The following is a 19,305-nucleotide window of genomic DNA, read 5'->3' on the forward strand; positions in this document are numbered from 1 at the left end:
AGTTGGCTTCTAGTAGATTTGCTAGAAATATCACTCCCACAAGTTTTAATTTAAACTGCCTATGGAGAAATGCACATGGCAAGGAACTGAGGGTTGACTCCAGCAAACAGTTGGTGAGGGAGTGAAGCCTTCAGTCCAACAGCCTTTAAGGAACTGAATCCTGCCAACAACCATGTGAGTGGGCTTGGAGATGGATGCTACCACCATCAAGCCTTCAGGAGTGAATTTTTTTTTTCTTGAGACAGAGTCTCATTCTGTTGCCCAGGATGGAGTGCAGTGGTGCAATCTTTGCTCACTGTAGCCTTTGTCTCCTGGGTTCAAGCAATTCTCCTGTCTCAGCCTCCCGAGTAGCTGGGATTACAGGTGCATCAAAGCCTTCAGATAAGACTGCAGCCTCATTACAGACCTTGAACTGGAGGCAGCCAGCTGATTCACACCTGGATTCCTGACCCTTGGAAACTATGAGATAATAAATGTTTACTGTTTTAAGCCACTAAGTTTTGGGAGAAGTTTGTTACTTAATGATATAGAACTCACACATCCAGAAAAATAAGAGATCAGGCTGGAAATGTGCTCTCCCAGGAGGCAGGCAGGCTCAGGAGCCTGGAAAGGGGCAAGCAACAGGGGGATGAACAGGACACAGAGTACAGGGCTTGTGTCAGATGAAGATGCAGACACAGAGGCAGAGTAGGTAAAGGCTATGCATCAGCCTGCCTGGGATCCTGGCTTCACCTCTTCAAATCAGCTACGTAACCTCCCCAAGTGTCAGCAATCTCACGAGTGACACAAGGCCCCTAATGGTGCCCCCCCCAACTTTTTTTTTTTTTGAGATGGAGTCTCGCTCTGTCACTCAGGCTGGAGTGCAGTGGCATGATCTCGGCTCACTGCCAGCTCTGCCTCCCGGGTTCATGTCATTCTCCTGCCTCAGCCTCCTGGGTAGCTGGGACTACAGGCGCCTGCCACCATGCCCGGCTAAGTTTTTGTATTTTTAGTAGAGACAGGGTTTCACCGTGTTAGCCAGGATGGTCTCGATCTCCTGACCTCGTGATCCGCCCGCCTCGGCCTCCCAAAGTGCTGGGATTACAGGCGTGAGCCACCGCAATGGTGCCCCTTTCATAGGCATGATACACTGAAAGTGCCTGGCGTGGCTCCTGGCACGGTGAAGCTCCAGCAGTTATGGCTGGGGCTGGAGGCTTGGTCCCCTCAGGAGGTTGGGGAGGAATGCCGTCCACTTTTCCTTATGCATTAATTGCTCTAGGGGCAGAGCAGGCTTTGTGCATGAGGCATAAGCTTACTTTTTGAGGTGGATCATTAGGTACCGGAGGGTTTCATAGTGGGCAGGAGGCAGCAGCATCAGCACTTCATGGACGGCTTCCAGCCTCTCATCTGCATTGGAGATTTCTGTGAAGTTTATGCATGATGGGTATTAGTTCAGAGGGTGGCATTCAAGTTTTTAGAGAAGTAACAAGAAGTTTTTGTTTTAGCCAGAAATGGGGGAACGATTCTATTAAATTGATGCAATCCAAGCACTGTTTCACTTAATCAATTTGTTGGTGTCCTGTGTCATTCGGGAAAGAGTTTGAGGCTGAGCACCACATGCTTATTGAATGTCCTCTGGGTGGCCAGAGGCTGGACACTGTCCTTGCCCTCCATGAATCCGTAAGCCAGCAGAATGCATACAGTCACGGAGCATATGTGCAGACTGTGCTTTGCTTTCTTCTGAACAGTAGATTTGCTAGAAATATCACTCCCACAAGTTTTAATTTAAACTGCACCAACTACAGTACTATTCCCTTGAAGTTATCTAATGAGTCTTTCTCTGGCAGACTTCTACAACCTAATACATTTTACAAGGCAAGGACATTGGCAATAAGCCACCCAACTCAGCCTGCACTCATGGCACTTCTCACTATAGTGTTGGCATGCTTAACCCCGGTGCACAGCCCAGGTTAGGAAGTGGAGACTGGACACATTAACAATGGGAGGAAGAGTACATGCTTCTGGCTTTTGGGCCTCTGATAGGTACTGGCAGCTACTCAAAGAAAACCCTCCTGCTATTCCTCCTGGAGTGGAGGATGCTAGAACCTTCTTTGCCAGGACCACTAGGGCCCCGGAAGGAGGGAATAGTCTTACTGGGGTCAGGGCCTCAGCTCATCTGAAAAGTGCATCTCACACTGATCCCAGCCTGCCTTTGTGTCTCCCCATCAGGCATCTCATTACTATATTTAACAGCATACCTAAACTTTTCAACCTTTAAAGGTTTTTTTTTTTTTTTTTTTTTTTTTTTTTTTAATAAAAACAACAACAACAAGCAAAAACTTCCTCAAAGTGAGCTTGACTTCTGTGTCATGTGTCTCAGCATCTGAAGCTCCCTTTGGTCACATTTTGCCTCTTCCTGGGCAAAGTGTAGTCCCTTCCGCCAGACCTGCCCCCTTTTCACTCTCTTTTCTCTCCTACAGCAGTGGGCCCAAGGGCCAAACACTGAATGAGCAACCCTGGGCTGATGGAAGGCAAATCCTGATGTCCCATTCCTGGACGCATGAGCTCAGCTCTCCAAGCCTTGCTTTTCTTCTCTGTAAAATGGGATTATAAGATTTGCCACATGGGGTAAATGAGGGAATTAAACTAGAAGGCACTGGTGAGACATTCTAGTATACTGCTTGACACAGTATATACTCTGGCCTTCTGTTCATTTTGAACAGCATCAATAGACAAAACTTGGTTGTGACTTTAACTGATTAGGAATGAAATTCTGCCTAACAGATAAAAGTAGTTAATCTAGACCAAGCTTGTCCAACCCGCAGCCTGCGGGCCGCACATGCCCAGGACAGCTTTGAATATGGCCCAGCACAAATTTGTAAACCTTAAAACATTATAATATTTTAAAATAATTTATTTAAAAATTATTTAAAATTATCATTAAAGCTATCATTAATGTTAGTATATTTTATGTGTGGCCCAAGACAATTATTCTTCTTCCAATGTGGCCCAGGGAAGACAAAAGATTGGATCCCCATGATCTAGTCAGTCCTCACTGAAGATTTTTTTTTTTCTGCGACAGAAATATTCATGCTTTCAACACAGAATAGGCCTGACTGTGTTGGTTCCCGGCATACAAGGAACGATGCGGACAGAACTGCCTGACACATATGTCAGTCCACAGAGTTCTTAGAACTGGTTCAAGTCAGCTGTTGAACTATGCCTGGTCATCTATTTACCGTTGTGCCCTCACTTGACAAGACAGGTACAAATGCAATAATTTAAACAGTTCTGAGTTTTAATTTTCTGAAGGTCAAAAGCATTGTACTTAAAAATTTCTTAAAAATAAAAATTTAATTTGAAGTACTTACTTGCTGCATCTATAAATTTGGAGTAGGTATCATATGTGATGACAGGGATGGGTAAGTCTCTGAAATACAGTTTAAGGGCTCCAGTGATGATGTTTATGTCTGGATAGACGTTGGCAGATATATCGGCCTTTTCACCATCTGAAAAACAATCAGTGATCCAAGTCCTAATTAGGACCTTATTTCGCCAAGGCATGTACAGAAAGAAAAAAAAAAAATCCAATGGTGAATGCTCCCTGACAAGTCTCAGCTAACTCTTTTGGGTTCTAGTAACACTGAAGTGTAGGAGGCAACAGAAGGGAGTTTGGTGAGAGGGAGGTAGGCTCTGAGGGTTTGTGCAGGCAAACGGGTGATAAAACAAACTTCAAACAGTGCTTTGGGTCCCCCCGCCCCTGGTAATTTGCTAAATAGAAATTTAGCACAATAATTTGTATTATAGACACAAAGGTTCATAATAAAATGACAATCTAATCTGAAACAAGAGAACATCAAGAAGCTCTAATACATTTCCACCAGTGTTTTGTAGACTTGGATTTGGAAGTCACATTCACAAAATGATTGTTGAATAGTTTCAGTTCTTATTGTTTCTTTCAGGTTCACTGAAGGGGTTTGTTTATTTGTTTTTTTAACTTGATCCTTCCTCCCTGATCCCCTAGGAATTTAATCTGGGAAACTTTACCCTTTTCTCATGGATATGTGATGTTATATTTCTTATCATTCTCTTTTTTTTTTTTTTTTTTTTTTTTTTGGTGAGACAGAGTCTCACTCTGTAGCCCAGGCTGGAGTGCAGTGGTACAATCTTGGTTCACTGCAACCTCCGCCTCCCGGGTTCAAGCAATTCTCATGCCTCAGCCTCCTGAGTAGCTGGGATTACAGGCACGTGCCACCACACCTGGCTAATTTTTGTATTTTTAGTAGAGGGGGGAGTTTCGCTGTGTTGGCCAGGCTGGTCTCGAACTCCTACCTCAAGTGATCCACCCGTCTTGGCCTCTCAAAGTGCTGGGATTACAGGTGTGAGCCACTGTGCCCGGCCTATTTTGACAGTTATTTCACTTCAGCACTTTAAATATATTATACTAATGTATCTGGTATTTATTGTTGGTCCAGAATTATTTCTTTGTAGGCAGTACAAAGGATCAGCACAGGAGTTCTGACCTGCTCCGTTTCCACCTCCCAAAGTGCTGGGATTCTAGGTATCCGCCACCGTGCCTGGCCTACATTTCTTACCATTTCTAACAATAATTCTCAAGACATTTTTTGACTTTTAGTTTTACCATTAGGAAATACCAGTCCGATTTGTCATAGCCTATGACATTTTTTGGATAAAAATGTTTTAATCATATAGGAATTTTTAATATCTTTTACATAAAGAATTAAAATAATAAATGCCTCAGCAAATTTGGTTCTGAAGATAAAAAAAGCTGCCGATGTATAGAAAACAGTAAAAGCATAGAAGATATGCCATGTTTATATTTCATTATTTACATATTTAGCAAACAGTTATTGAGAAGCTATCATGTGCCAAGTACCATTAAGCCCTGATGAACCAAAGAAAAGAGATACTCTCTGCCAACCAACAGTTCTAGTTAGATTGACAATCAGACATGCAACTCAAGAATGACAAGGAAATGGGAAGATTGTTATGCTGAAGAAGTGTGGGGAATGTGGGGGGTGGGGTGTGGGAAAAGGAAGTTGAGCTCTGAGGTTAGCTTGGGGCAGTCAGCGAGGCTTCCTCAAGGAGGAAAGGCTTGAGCTGACCCCTGATTATAGGTGTTTGCTAGGCAGAGAGGTGAATACATTTCAGATAGACAGGACAATGTGAGCCGAGGCACTTCTTCATGGCAGCAAATAGGGTGTATTTCAGGATTGCTGGAGTGTACAGTAGAGTAGGGAGGAGGAACTGGAGAGAAGTCTAAAGAGAGAGGGAGGGCAACCTCACTGATTTCATATACCACACTACAAAGTAGAGGCTCTATCCAGTAGGCTCTATCCAGTAGGGGTTCCATGTCTTCACTGGCTGTGCCAGAATTACTTGGATTGCTTATTAGAAATACAGATTCTTGGGCTTATCCAGCTTTCTGAATGAGTCTTCAAGTTGGGTCCCGGTGACCCGTATTTTTAACAGGATCCCCAGGATGGCCATGATATCTGACTTAAGAGATAGTATGTTCTAGAGAATATACACCACAGTTATAAAGAACAAAAGCAGTTCCCTCCTACACGTCCACTGCCTTCCCCTACATTAGTGCTGGGGATGCCCTCCCATCCTTATGATCCCTTCTTTGGAGCTTTGAGAGAAGGAGAAGAATGGGATCCTGAGACAGGGGATGCAGATGGGTACTCCAATGCCATATGGATTGTCTGCCCGTTGACAGTGATCACTTGTCAATGGCTGCAAAGGAAACACTTTGCCCAGTGAGGCAGAAACATGAGATTTGTAAGCCATTATTCCTCCGTTTCTTGAAGAACAACTCTTAGTAGTTCTGAAACCCCATTTCTACTATGATTAAAATCTAGTTCCAAACGAGAAGGGTGTTAGGATGTCAGATGGCATTCAAGAAAGTACAAGCTTACCTCTGTCAAATGCCATTTTGACATCTTCAATGTGTTCAGTGAACCCAGAGACTCTGTAAAGGCCTTCCGATTTTAATCCTGAGAGAGAGAGAGAGAGAGAGAGAGAGAGACTAACTTTAGCTTCTTGAAACATCTGGGAAAAAAAAGACTCTAATTTCACATCTATACTACATGCTATCAGGAAATGAGCAAACATAGACAGCGATCTTATTTATCACACAGTTGCATCAGAACTTGGACTTGTCTGTCTCAATTTCCAGGCAAGTCTGTTCTCATTTGCCCATGTAGCAGTGGAGATCTCAGTGTAAATCCGGTCTTCATCCTTCTCCGCTTTGCAAAGAGAACTGATATTTAAGATTCTCATGGACCGTTCCCTTACTTCCTTTCCTTTGTTCATGAGCTTGCTGGACACGAATTTCATCATTGTAGGAAGCAACCTTTCTTCCTAGCATCATCTTTCTTTTATTGATTTCTGTGGGTACATAGTAGGTGTATGTATTTATGGGGTATATGAGGTATCTTGATACAGGCATAAAATGTGTAATAATCACAGCAGGGTAAGTGGGGTAGCTAGCATCATCTTAATCCATGTGCTATATTGTATGCAGCACTGTACTAGATACACATGTGTATGTATGTGGATATCTAATATGTATTACTCTGATTTTACTGGAAAAAATTAGACTATTACAGCCTTTCATGTTTACTTGTAAATAAGACTATGTTAACTGTTTAATTAAAAATGATTACTTGTTATACTTTTAGACAACTGATTATACAAACAGATGCAGGGAAATAAAGTTTTAGTTATTGCTTCTGGAAATTGGATCACTGCAAATTTAGGCTAAGAAAAAAAGACTTGGTTTCTGTTCCTGGAGCTTATTGATTTGTTAAGATATGTCCTAAAAACAAGTCAGTTCCCAAAAGTATGAGCAGGGATAAAGGACTGGATTTCAGACTTTGTATGGCACAAACTAGCTGCTATCAAAACTACAGCTACCGTAAAAATAAGCAAACAAATAGCTTCTGCTGCTGCTGCCATATATTCTGCCAAACCCTTGATAACTCACATATGCTCTTGTTTTTTCATTTGGAAAACATTTATGGAGTATGTATTATCTGCCGTATATAAGGGTCTTCATTAGGTATGCATCAGAGACAACAAATACATGGCGTAAATCATGAATACTTCCCCTCATCCCTCCTGTGACCATGACAGATGCTCTTAGTTGATCTCAGCCCTTTTTCCCACTGAGCCCTATTTAGCCTCAGAATTCATCTCAGTTCCAATTGCTCAGGTGACCACTACTGATCAACTGTAGTTGTCACATAAGACGAAACTTGTGGGTCATCCTGTTCTAAGATGTTGGTGCATATGAGCACATCTCATTCCAGTTGGAACATGCACTGCCACAGAGGCACAGACCCAGTGGATTATGGGAGCCCCTAGCAGTGAACATTGAACTCTGCCTGTTGATGGATGAATCAAAGTTCTGGCCTCTGGTGAGGCTCTCTTTCTGGCTCATAGATGGCCACCTTCTCTCACACATCCTTTCCTTGGTATATGTGCATGGAGAGTGAGAGAGAGAGTTTGCTCTTTGGTGTCTCTTCTCATAAGGACATTAGTCATACTGTTTAGGATCCCTCCCTTAGGACCTCATTTAGCCTTAATTACTTCTTTGGAGACCTCCATCTCCAAAGACAATCACACTGGTGATTAGGGTTTCAACATGTAAATTTGGTGGGGTAGGAGAAACAAACATTCAGTCATAAGATTCACTGAATCACTTTCAAAGAAATCCAGGTTTTCAAGGAACATAGAAAAACCCATGCTTTTGTTCTCACTCATAAGTGGGAGTTGAGCAGTGAGAACTCGTGGACACAGGGAGGGGAACATCACACACTGGGGCCTGCTGGAGGGTGGGGGTCAAGGGGAAGGAGGGCATTAGGACAAATACCTAATGCACACAGAACCTAACACTTAGATGATGGGTTGATAGGTGCAGCAAATCACCATGGCACATATATACCTATGTAACAAACCTGCACATTCTGCACATGTATCCCATAACTTAAAGTTAAAAAAAAAAAAAAAAATCTACGCTTTAAACAATACACCAAGTTGTATGGTTTAGAGTATACTTAAATGGGGGTAATTTTCCTGATTTTAGCCCATGCTTCACTGAGCAAAGCATCACCCTGTATTACATCGAGATGCTTTTTAAAGAAGCTAATCTTTGAAGGAAATGATAAAGGATGGTAAGAGTTTGCCAGAGTAGCAGAAGCTGCCAGCTATCTTTCCAATATTTGTTCTCCCATTCTTCTGTTGTAACAGCACCTTTGATTTTTAGAACAATATCCATTGCAGTAGCCATTAAACTCTGGCCCATGTGGGAGCAGAGGTGACATTTATGGCTTCTGTGGCCTTAAAGGAACTGAGGATGCTCTTTTCCGCTTCCTGTTGAGTGAAATGCAGATGAGATGGTGGTGGCCAGCTGCGACTGTGCACGCAGGATAGTACTCAAGCAGGACAGAGCAACAAGCTGCAGTGCCTGGGTTCCTGCCATGGGCGAACAGACTATTCCTGGACTGCTCCTGGGTACCTGGACTATTACTGAGGAGAGAAATAGATTTCTATCTTGTCAAAGGCACTGTTATTTAGGGTCTCTGTGACAGCATTGAGAGGTACAGGCTCCGTAATATAGTTAGGCAGATTTGGAGGTGGAGGTATGGGTGTGGGTCATTCCAAGAAAACATAAAATTAACACAGATTGAGTTCGGTAGACTGAATGCTGTACTAGGTCCATTTATGTATCAAGTCACTTTAATCCTCGCCAACCACCTTATGAGGTACAGTTGATTCCATTCATATTATAGATGAAGAAACAGACATGCAAATACAGTAAGTAACTTGCCCAAGGTCGTGCTACAGCCAGTAAGAGACAGGTCTGAGAATTTAACTTCAAGTCCTTGATCTTTTCATTCTACCACATCATGGAGAGACAAATGAACATAAAAGAACATTTGGAGAACAATAAGGAATTTTTTACGAATGGAAGACAGGGAAAAATGTTGGCAGTGGTGGCTCCACAGCTGGGTATGTGAGTGTCACACAAATTTCTCTCAACCCATTCTCTGGTTCTGCTTGCATGCTTAGGCTCCTAATACCTGGGGCTCTAATCCCTGTGCTGTGACTCTTTGGGCATCAATTCCTAATTTGTGCTACTCTATCTCACTCTTGTACTAGGCAAAATCAGTGCAGTGCCCCCTATTCTTAAATATTACACATGTCAGTAATGTTGCCTGAATTATCAGTTGTCTCTGCTAAGGATCACAATGGGAGGACCCCAGCTTCTTCAGAAAAGCCCTGATTGCAGGCTCTGGAGAGGCTGATAATCTGACCTCAAACTGCAGGGCCCAGGGCCACTTGTCCCAACCACTCATCCAGAGGCAGGGAATCCCTCCTTTCCTCTTACCCAGTTTAGCCACTGGATTAATATGTTCACCAGATCCCAAAGCACTCATTAAGCTCTGTCAGCCACAGTGGTGAAAAGATAGAAGGCATTTCTACACTCTGGGATTAAATTAGCAAGTTCTCAAGGAACAGGATAGCTACGGTTTTCCCCCTCCACAGAAAAGGGAATAATTTCCTCTCTCTAAAAGGGTTGGGATAATAAGCTATGACATCCTCTTTAGTTGTGCTTTGGAAAAAATGGGGTAGTTCACCAATGAATATATATGTATAAAATATATTAAGCCAGTTAGCACACAATAATGGATACCAAGTATAACAGAATATGATACATGGCAAAAGTGGTTTAAACCTTACAAAAAGGCTCTATACATGGCCAAATCACCCAAATTACATCCAGCAACATCAGTGAACATTCTGATACTGAACAGTGGCCAAAGAAAGCACAAATAAAGGAAAAGTGACTCATGTACAACATAAAGAACATTTTTTGTGCACAACGTGCAGGTTTGTTACATATGTACCCTAGAACTTAAAGTATAATAAAAAATAAAAAATAAATAAATAGAACATTCTTTTGAAATGTTTCTATCTTCCTTGTTTATTTTTCATTGAACAGATCTTTTAAATCTTTGAACTCTCCTCTTTGAAATAAACCATGAATATTAGGAGCACATTTTTATATGGTAGGAGATGTATGTGTTGCTCAACAATTTCTTATTTAATAGAAGCACCTTTTTTTTCTTTTTCTTTTTTTTTTTTTGAGACAGAGTCTCGCTCTGTCGCCCAGGCTGGAGCGCAGTGGACGGATCTCAGCTCACTGCAAGCTCCGCCTCCCGGGTTTACGCCATTCTCCTGCCTCAGCCTCCGGAGTAGCTGGGACTACAGGCGCCGCCACCACGCCCGGCTAGTTTTTTGTATTTTTTAGTAGAGAGGGGGTTTCACTGTGTTAGCCAGGATGCTCTCCATCTCCTGACCTCGTGATCCGCCCGTCTCGGCCTCCCAAAGTGCTGGGATTACAGGCTTAAGCCACCGCGCCGGGCCGAAGCACTTTTTTTTAAAAGATCCAATTCAAGCCTCACCTCTGCCATAACCTTTTCCCATTGTCCTTAAATAGGATTAAAACATTTTCCTTTGTGACTCCGTGGTACCTTGAACACAGCCATCCACAATGTTTGTTTATTTGCTCCCCTGATTACTCACTCTAAAGTATGAATTTCTTCCATGCCTCAGCCTCCCGAGTAGCTGGAACTACAGGTGTGTACCACCACACGTGGCTAATTAAAAAAAAAAAAAAAAACTTGTAGAGATGGGGTCTCACTATGTTGCCCATGCTTGTCTTGAACTCCTGGGCTCAAGTGATTGTCTGGCCTCAGCTTCTGCTGGGATTACAGGCGTGAGCCACTGCACACAGCTGAAGCATGAATTTCTTGACGGTGTAGAATGGTGCCTTTATTACCTCAATGCCCAGCAAGTAATAAATGTTCAGTAAACATTTTTTGAGTGCATATATGCATGGCTTATATATAGAATGGAAATTGATAGAGCTGGTTGGATTGAGTCTATCTGTGAGAGAGAATGAGTGTGTGTGTGCGCACACATGCCTAGGTCATTTTCCCAACAAGAGTAGTAGAGCAATTCTGTTTCCTTGACAACAGTAAAAACAAACAATAAAAATAAAATCACTATGCTACTATAATAGGAAGTATTTTCCAAACCTCTTGCTTCAATTTCCCGAATGCATATGTCCACCACCATGGGTCTCTGAGTGTTGTGAGCCTTCACAAGTGTTGTGAGGTCACAACAGTATACTTTCTTGATCCTCTTGAGATCAGGTTGGCAGTCATTGGGAACGTGCTTGGAACACTGTTTGTGTACGTTCAATCCACAGTCTGTAAACAAAGAAGTCACATTAGCTTAGCCCAGCCCTTTTGTCAAAGCACAACTCAAATTATATGCTGCCAAAAATAAAAATATCACCACCCAAGGGTTTGACATATTTCTCTGGAACATCTATCCCATTTCTAGGTGATACTGTCTACAGGATAAATACGAGTATCATCTCTAATCACTAAACCCCTATATGATTCCATTTTTCTCATTAAGCCTTCTCTGTCACTGGACCTTGAGAACAGAACATCTGAGACAGCTTAGGTAATTGATCAGGTTTTTTTGTATATGTTTTCCTGTTTCAGGCTGGAACCCTTTGGGTCCACAAGTAGGATTTTGGGTTTGGATTCCCAGACAGTCCTGGCTTATAAAGGGCACCTAGGGTTTGTTCCAGGCTGTTTCCTTTAAGCTCTTGATGCTGCTTGTGTGGGAGGCAGAGTTACTCTTTCCGCAGGACTCTCTAATCTTTGCTTTGAGGAGTCCATGACCATTGTTATCCTCCTCCCCTTTCCTGGAAGGTTGCCCCATCGTTTCCAATCCCTTTCTCCTTGGGCAGTTTGGGTAGGCCGCTTTCCTTTCTATGTGCCTTATTTTGAAACCTGTGAGTGGAAATAATGCCTAACTATATACACCAGTAGGAGTACTTGAGAGTTTATACCAATGCCATGTAATGTAATGTGATGATTATTTATAAAGTTCATATGAAACCCCAAAGCTGAAAAAGGTGCTTTTAAAGTTCAATGAACACAAGAAAAGCCTGTTAGCAGTTGATATCCACTGATGGAATTTCTCTGACGATAAAAAGGCACAGTTGGCCAGGCACGGTGGCTCATGCCTGTAATCCCAGCACTTTGGGAGGCCGAGGCAGGTGGGCATATTGCCTGAGGCAAGGAGTTTGAGACCAGCCAACATGGTGAAACCCTGTCTCTACTAAAAATACAAAAATTAACCGGGCATGGTGGTGGACCCCTGTAATCCCAGCTACTCAGGAGGCTGAGGCAGGAGAATCACTTGAACCCAGGACGCAGAGGTTGCAGTAAGCTGAGATTGCGCGCCACTGCACTCCAGCCTGGCAACAGAGGGAGACTCCGTCTCCAAAAAAAAAAGGCACAGTCTACATTCAATGCTGAAGTTGTTTAAAGTTGATGTGCTGTCTACTCAAACTGTCTTCTAATACTGTTTTCCTAGGCACAAAGAATAACACATGTGCACACACGATAAGGAATATTGTAGTCATCTGCTTTATAAAATAGCACTTAAGCACATTAAGAACTTGAGAGGATCTAAACTTTTGTAAAATCAGTGGTAATTTATAAGTGATTTTCATGTAATTTTTATTGGCTTGAGTTCTCTATCTACCCTCCTTCCAAAGTAAAAAAAAAAAAGATTGAATTCATCTTTATCAACATGAGAAATTCAACAAAGCTCAAGTGACTTCAATAATATTTTGATACATCTATCTAGTGAATGTAAATTTTGGCTAACTGCGCTAAATAGAGTTGGCTGGGTTTCTTGTTGAATCCTCTTTTATAGAGATCATAATAGCACCTACCCCCTGGCATTAGCCATGAGGCTCAAATAAAACTTAATAAAGTGTTTAGCATAGTGTCTGAAATATAGTTAAGTACTATATATGTGTTAGGTCAAATAAAATAAATAGCAAATATGGTGATAAAAAATGTAAGTATATCTGCCCAGCTATTCTTCAGTGATTTCATTAGGAATTCTTAGTATGTCTTATAAACTTCATTTAATTTTTTTTTGTTAAATTCTGATAAATTTATCATTTTAACCATTTTTAAGTGTATGATTTGGTGACATGAAGTACATTCACGCTGTTATGCAACCACTACCACTGGCCATCTCCAGAACTTTTTTCTTTTTCCTTTTTATTATTATACTTTAAGTTTTAGGGTACATGTGCACAATGTGCAGGTTTGTTACATATGTATACATGTGCCATGTTGGTGTGCTGCACCCATTAACTCGTCATTTACATTAGATATATCTCCTAATGCTATCCCTCCCCGCTCCCCCCCACCCCCCAACAGGCCCCGGTGTGTGATGTTCCCCTTCCTGTGTTCAAGTGATCTCATTGTTCAATTCCCACCTATGAGTGAGAACATGCGGTGTTTGGTTTTCTGTTCTTGCTATAGTTTGCTGAGAATGATGGTTTCCAGCTGCATCTATGTCCCTACAAAGGACACGAAGTCATCCTTTTTTACGGCTGCATAGTATTTCATGGTGTATATGTGCCACATTTTCTTAATCCAGTCTGTCATTGATGGACATTTGGGTTGGTTCCATGTCTTTGCTATTGTGAATAGTGCCACAATAAACATACATGTGCATGTGTCTTTATAGCAGCATGATTTATAATCCTTTGGGTATATACCCAGTAATGGGATGGCTAGGTCAAACGGTATTTGTAGTTCTAGATCCTTGAGGAATCGCCACACTATCTTCCACAATGGTTGAACTAGTTTACAGTCCCACCAACAGTATAAAAGGGTTCCTATTTCTCCACATCCTCTCCAGTACCTGTTGTTTCCTGACTTTTTAATGATCACCATTCTAACTGGTGTGAGATGGTATCTCATTGTGGTTTTGATTTGCATTTCTCTGATGACGAGTGATGATGAGCATTTTTTCATGTGTCTGTTGGCTGCATAAATGTCTTCTTTTGAGAAGTGTCTGTTCATATCCTTTGCCCACTTTTTGATGGCATTGTTTTTTTCTTGTAAATTTGTTTGAGTTCTCTGTAGGTTTCCAGAACTTTTTTCATCTTCCAAAGCTGAAACCCTATACCCATTTAACAATATAACTCCCCATCCACCTATCCCCTGTAAATACCACTCAACTTTCTACCTTTTGGAATTGCCACCCTGGGTACCACATATAATAGGAATCATCCATTTTCATTTAAGACCTAAAGCAACAATGTGTTTATGTAGAGTTTAATACTGATGTTTTATTAAAATTAAGATGTTCTATAACAAATGTAAAAATATTCCGTTTTTTTACAAAGCAGTAGAACTCCATATGCTACAAATAAAGTCCAGTGCATTCTAAAAATACTCTAAAAGATGTAATATATGGAAAGCTGAGAGGCAATGATGGTTCTTCCTAAGCTTTCATGATTAGTTTTCAGTCTCCCTGCTGCTAAGAGGAAATATAAGGCCAAAGAATAGCCATTGGAGAATACTAACAATATGGCCTCAGAAAATGTCTTATTTTAAAAAACAAAACCAGAAAAAAACCCCACAAAAACCCTTTTATCCCAGAGAAAGCTGAAAAGTTGCTGTTCACAGCTAATATGAAGCCCAGAGTTTTGTTCTCATAATATTGACTTTGGACCAATTTCTTGCTGAAATTGGATAATACCAGCAATTAGGGATATTTTTGGTAGGTTCAATATGGACAGGCCAAATTAATGACCACTGAGTAATTCAGATATTCCACCCCTTTGCTCAGTGGCTGAGCTGGGAGACATGTTGTGACTCCTGGCAAGTCAGTCTTTGGTGTTAATCAGGGTTTCTGAATATTTATGGAGAAGCTGTTTCTGAGCTATGTTGAACACCTCCTTGAACGTACACCTGCAATGGAGGAGGTAGAACTACTTGAACCATCCAGGTATCAATACCAGTGATTGGTATATTTACATAATAGAAGCTAGAAGCCCCTTCCAGGCAGAGAGGAGGACTTAGGGTTACAGGATGCTGTGAGCCAAAATGGGAAAGATCACCTTAATTAGTGTCATTACCTTATTGTATTCTAAATGCTCCTAAGATTTTAAAAATCATATCCTAGCAAGGAAGAAGTCAGTCATGGTGTTGGTAGAAACCTGATCAATATCAGAGGAGGCTGGTCTTGCTCCCAGCCACAGGTGTTTGCCAGAAAAACCATGGCAACATGAATTAGGAAACCCAGTTATGCATTAATTTGGCAACTCTTTATCATTGCTTTAGATGTACCTTAATAAGATGTGTGCTGTTAGCAATAGGTGTATACTTCCAGTTCCAGGTGGAAAATTACCCAGGCTTTCCAACTACTTTGAAAATATGTGATATCAAATCAAGGTGCATGGTTTCACTGATAATCTGATGACAAAGAGACACTGAGCATGAGCTCTGGAATCCAGCTGCCACTGAATCAATATTCTATTCCTTACTGCGCAGCCAAGGGCAAATAAGCCCCTGTGTCTTCTTTTTTTTTTTAAATGAAGGATAATTGCATCTCTCCCAAGGTCTGTTGGTGAGGCTAATGACATGATAAATAGAGATTAACAGGTGCCTGGTATATGGTAAATATTAACCAGCTCTATTACTATTTTTATGTCTTACCTTTTGTAGTAAGATGGCGTAGGAAAAGTATGGCTTTTCTAGCTATGCAGTTCCATCGGAATTTTTTTTTTTCTTTTACGGACTACTGCCTATTGTAAGAGGCAGGTAGGTGTTTAAGGAAATGTACTGTTTTTCTTTCCTTGCATAAACATGAGATATTCTTTTTCATTCCTGCAGACCCTTGAAATAGTTTCCCCATTAAGCACAGACAGGCCTTGAACCCTGGAGAAAGCTAGACTTTTGAGCTACTCTGAGCACATTTCCCAGCTCTGGAGAGACATCCTCCAGCTCAGCACAGTGGCATTTCATATCATTGGAAAAGAAGGAAGTTCTGTGTCTACCTGAGCACCGGACCCCTTGGGCGATGAGCCCCCACATGAAATTGGCACAATATTCACACCAATGTGGGCCTCGGAACGTGTGGACCTGTGATCCAAAAAGAAGCAAAATGTCAGAAAATTCAGAGTCATTTAAAGGCAGGTAGCCTCAGATATGTCAATGAAGATCAGCAGGAGCGATCCCCCACTGGGCTTCTCCTTCCAGTAAGGCAGTTGCAAACAGATCCTGAGAAAACAGAGATGTGCTTTGATCTTCGAAAATCCTTCATCAATACACCATGCTCCAGGACAGAGTCAGAAAGGAGCGTGGAGAAACAGTTTACAGGCCATGCCATCAGCTAAGGAGTAAGACTCTGACCATCCACAACAAGGCACTGTGTAGACAAACCCAAGATAGCCCAAGCTGGTCGTTATAACCTGCATTTAGCTCAGCAAGTTCTGGAAGGCAAAACTCAATTACTGTGTCCTTTAGACTGAAGTTTTCCCATCTCTACAGTATCCAGGCAGGTATAAATAAGACATGATTATGGGATAATTAAAAAGTTCCAAGTCTTTGAGCTACTTCCAAAAAAAGGCCTTTTAAAAAGTAAAGGAGTTGGCTAAACATGCAGGCAACCAATAGGGCCTATGGAATTGCTTTCCCCAGAGATAAGTGTCCATATTCAGTAGGACTTAGTGTGGCCTTCAGGTAAGTAAGCTGAAAATCTTTCCTGCTTGACCAAAGTGCTGGTCTCATTGATTGATGCCCCCAGCCAGTTGTTAAATATTCTGAATATCACAAAGTAAGGATGGTCTTATCTCTGATTATTGAGGCATAGGTCCTCCTGTATTAAATTATGATTTAAAATAAAAACAAAACAAAGCAAAAATACTTGCATGAAGGAGCTTTAAGAAGCAAATGTGGCCATGGTCAATCTAAAATGACCACAGGCAGTCTATTGGGGGCATAAAAATGTGCACGAAAATGTCCTGAATTTTCACAAAGTTAAAATATTATAAAACATTATAGAAGGCCTTTCAAAGTCATAAACCTCTATTAATAAATAAAAGAAATGTAAACAATGTTTCTGTTTTACAAACTGCTTTTATTTAACAAAAAAGCAGGATGACGAGTATGGTCACAATTTAGAAAGGTGTTCATCCGAGTTCTACTTAAGAAAAAAAGAGTCTCTGTTTGAGTTCTTTATTCATACATGTTAGTAATTGGGTGTATATAAAGAGGCAAACGAAATGGATCTGGATCTCTTCTAAGGAAACAGATGAGTAAAAGCAGAGAAAGAAGATAAGCTAGTTAATAAATTAAAAAGAGCAACTTACGACTCTGTAATAAAGCGAAGTTATAGTAGTCTTTCTGGTATTTCAGTTTATCACATGCAAACTGCCTATTATATAGTTCCTGCTTTGAAAATGATGCCAAAAATTTCTCAACATTTTTCTAGGGAATGACCCTAAGAAATGACAAAGCATTTTTAACAAGAATGCAGATAATTCATCCCAGAAGGACTCACAGGGCCAAATGTCGTAATTCACTTAGAGGCCTACAGAGATTGAACTCAGTACTAAAAGAGTTCCTCAGTAAAGTATCCTATCTAAAGTTGGACATTTTCTAAATTCAGCAATCATACATTTCTTAATATTTTACTAGAAATGCTCTTAATTATGGCAGCAAAGTCAATTGCTAATCTGCTGTGAAGATCAATTACATATAATAAAATAATATGTAAAATGCACCTCCAGAAAAAAAAGTATAAAAATGGCTACAGAAGAAAAAAAAGATGAGGCCGCTACTAGAGAGAACAAGCGGGGCCCAACCTTATCCAGAATGGTCAGGAAAGCCTTTTTTGGAAGGTGACCAGATGGAAAAGAAGAGCCAGTTCTCTTCCATAGGGAAAGAGAAAGGGACAGAGATCATTCCCAGCAGAAGGAATATATGGAGGCCTTGCAGGAGCAAAAGAACTTGGTGTGGTGAAGGAACTAGATGGCCAGGGTGGCCAGAACACCAAAAGTTGGGGGGAGAGGAATTGGAATGAAGTTGAAGGTAGGATAGGAAAAGTTACACAGGGCCTTAAAGGCTTTATTCATGAGTGTGGATTTGGTTTTAATCTAGGTACAGTAGGAAGTTCTTGGAGGACTTCACATAGATTTTTTAAAAAGATTATTCTGACAACTGTGTTGAAAATGAATGGGAGGGTGTTAATAGTGGAATAGATATGAAAACTATGTTGTAGTCTAGTTGAACAATGATAGAGTCTAACACCTGCATGCTGGCAGTGGAGATGGAAAGTGGATGAATTTGAGATATATTTTGAAGACAGAATTTACAGGACCTGATAATAGAGTAAGTGTGGGCCTTTGAGGGAGAGAGGAGTCAAGAATGGCTCTGAGATTCTAGCTTAGGAACTAGGTAAATGATGATACCATTTGCTGAGATGGGAAAGACACTCTTCTGGGGAGAAAGTGAACAATTCCATTTTAGATGAGTTAGGGTTAAATGCTGCTATGATATCCAAGTGTTAGTGTCAAGCGGGAACTCATAATTTGAGAGCTCAGAGGAGGAGTGAAGACCAGCGGTATACATTTCACCATCTCTGATGAATAGATGATATTTAAAATTGTGTGAATGAATAAAAAGTATAGTCACGCATCACTTAATGATGGAAATACATTCTAAGAAAAGCATCCTTGGGTGGTTTCATCATTGGGGGGGGCATCATCATAGGGTGTACTTGCACAAACCTAGATGGTACAGCCTACTACACATCTAAGCTATATGGTATGGTATCGCTCCTAGGCTACCAACCTCTACAGCATGTCACTTTACTAAATACTGTAGGCAACTATTACATAACAGTAAGGATTTATGTACCTGAACATATCTGAACATAGAAAAGGTATAGTAAAAATATAGTATAAAGGATAAAAAATGGTACACTTAATATAGGGAAGCTCCATTATAATCTTATGGGTTCACCATGATATATGTGGTTCACTATTGACCTAAATATTGTTATGTAGCACATGACTATATTAAGGGTAGGGAGCAGAAAACAAAAGAGAGCTCATCCCCAAGTACTCAGCGTTCAAACATTTAGAGAAAACCAACAAAGTGTTCCAGAAGCCAAGAGGTGAAGAATGTTTTAGGGAATGAATGGTCAATTATGTTGAATGCTGCTAAGAGGTTCAATGAAATAAGTACTTTTAAATATTCACTCAGATACATGGAAGTCATTAGCAACCTTAGCAAGAGCAATCTCTTTGGATGGCTGAGGGTAAAAGACTCAACTGAACTGAAGAAGGTAAGGAAGTAGAGAAATATGTGGGCACCTCCTCTATCAGGAAGG

General features: G+C 41.0%; 1 protein-coding gene across 2 annotated transcripts in view; it reads right to left on the reverse strand.

The window, feature by feature from the left end:
- The window catches only part of CHN2 (chimerin 2), a 313,925-nt gene that overhangs the window by 2,411 nt on the left and 292,209 nt on the right, over nt 1-19,305 (reverse strand). For both annotated transcript variants that reach the window (XM_007981751.3, XM_073009016.1), the window contains exons 8-12: nt 15,968-16,052; nt 11,112-11,285; nt 5,922-5,999; nt 3,351-3,488; nt 1,296-1,401 (exon numbers count right to left, since the gene is read on the reverse strand). In XM_007981751.3, coding sequence (XP_007979942.1) covers nt 1,296-1,401; nt 3,351-3,488; nt 5,922-5,999; nt 11,112-11,285; nt 15,968-16,052 — 581 coding nt within the window. The remainder of the gene's footprint in view (nt 1-1,295; nt 1,402-3,350; nt 3,489-5,921; nt 6,000-11,111; nt 11,286-15,967; nt 16,053-19,305) is intronic.

Source organism: Chlorocebus sabaeus, chromosome 21 (genome assembly GCF_047675955.1).
Source record: "Chlorocebus sabaeus isolate Y175 chromosome 21, mChlSab1.0.hap1, whole genome shotgun sequence".
Lineage (NCBI taxonomy): Eukaryota > Metazoa > Chordata > Mammalia > Primates > Cercopithecidae > Chlorocebus > Chlorocebus sabaeus.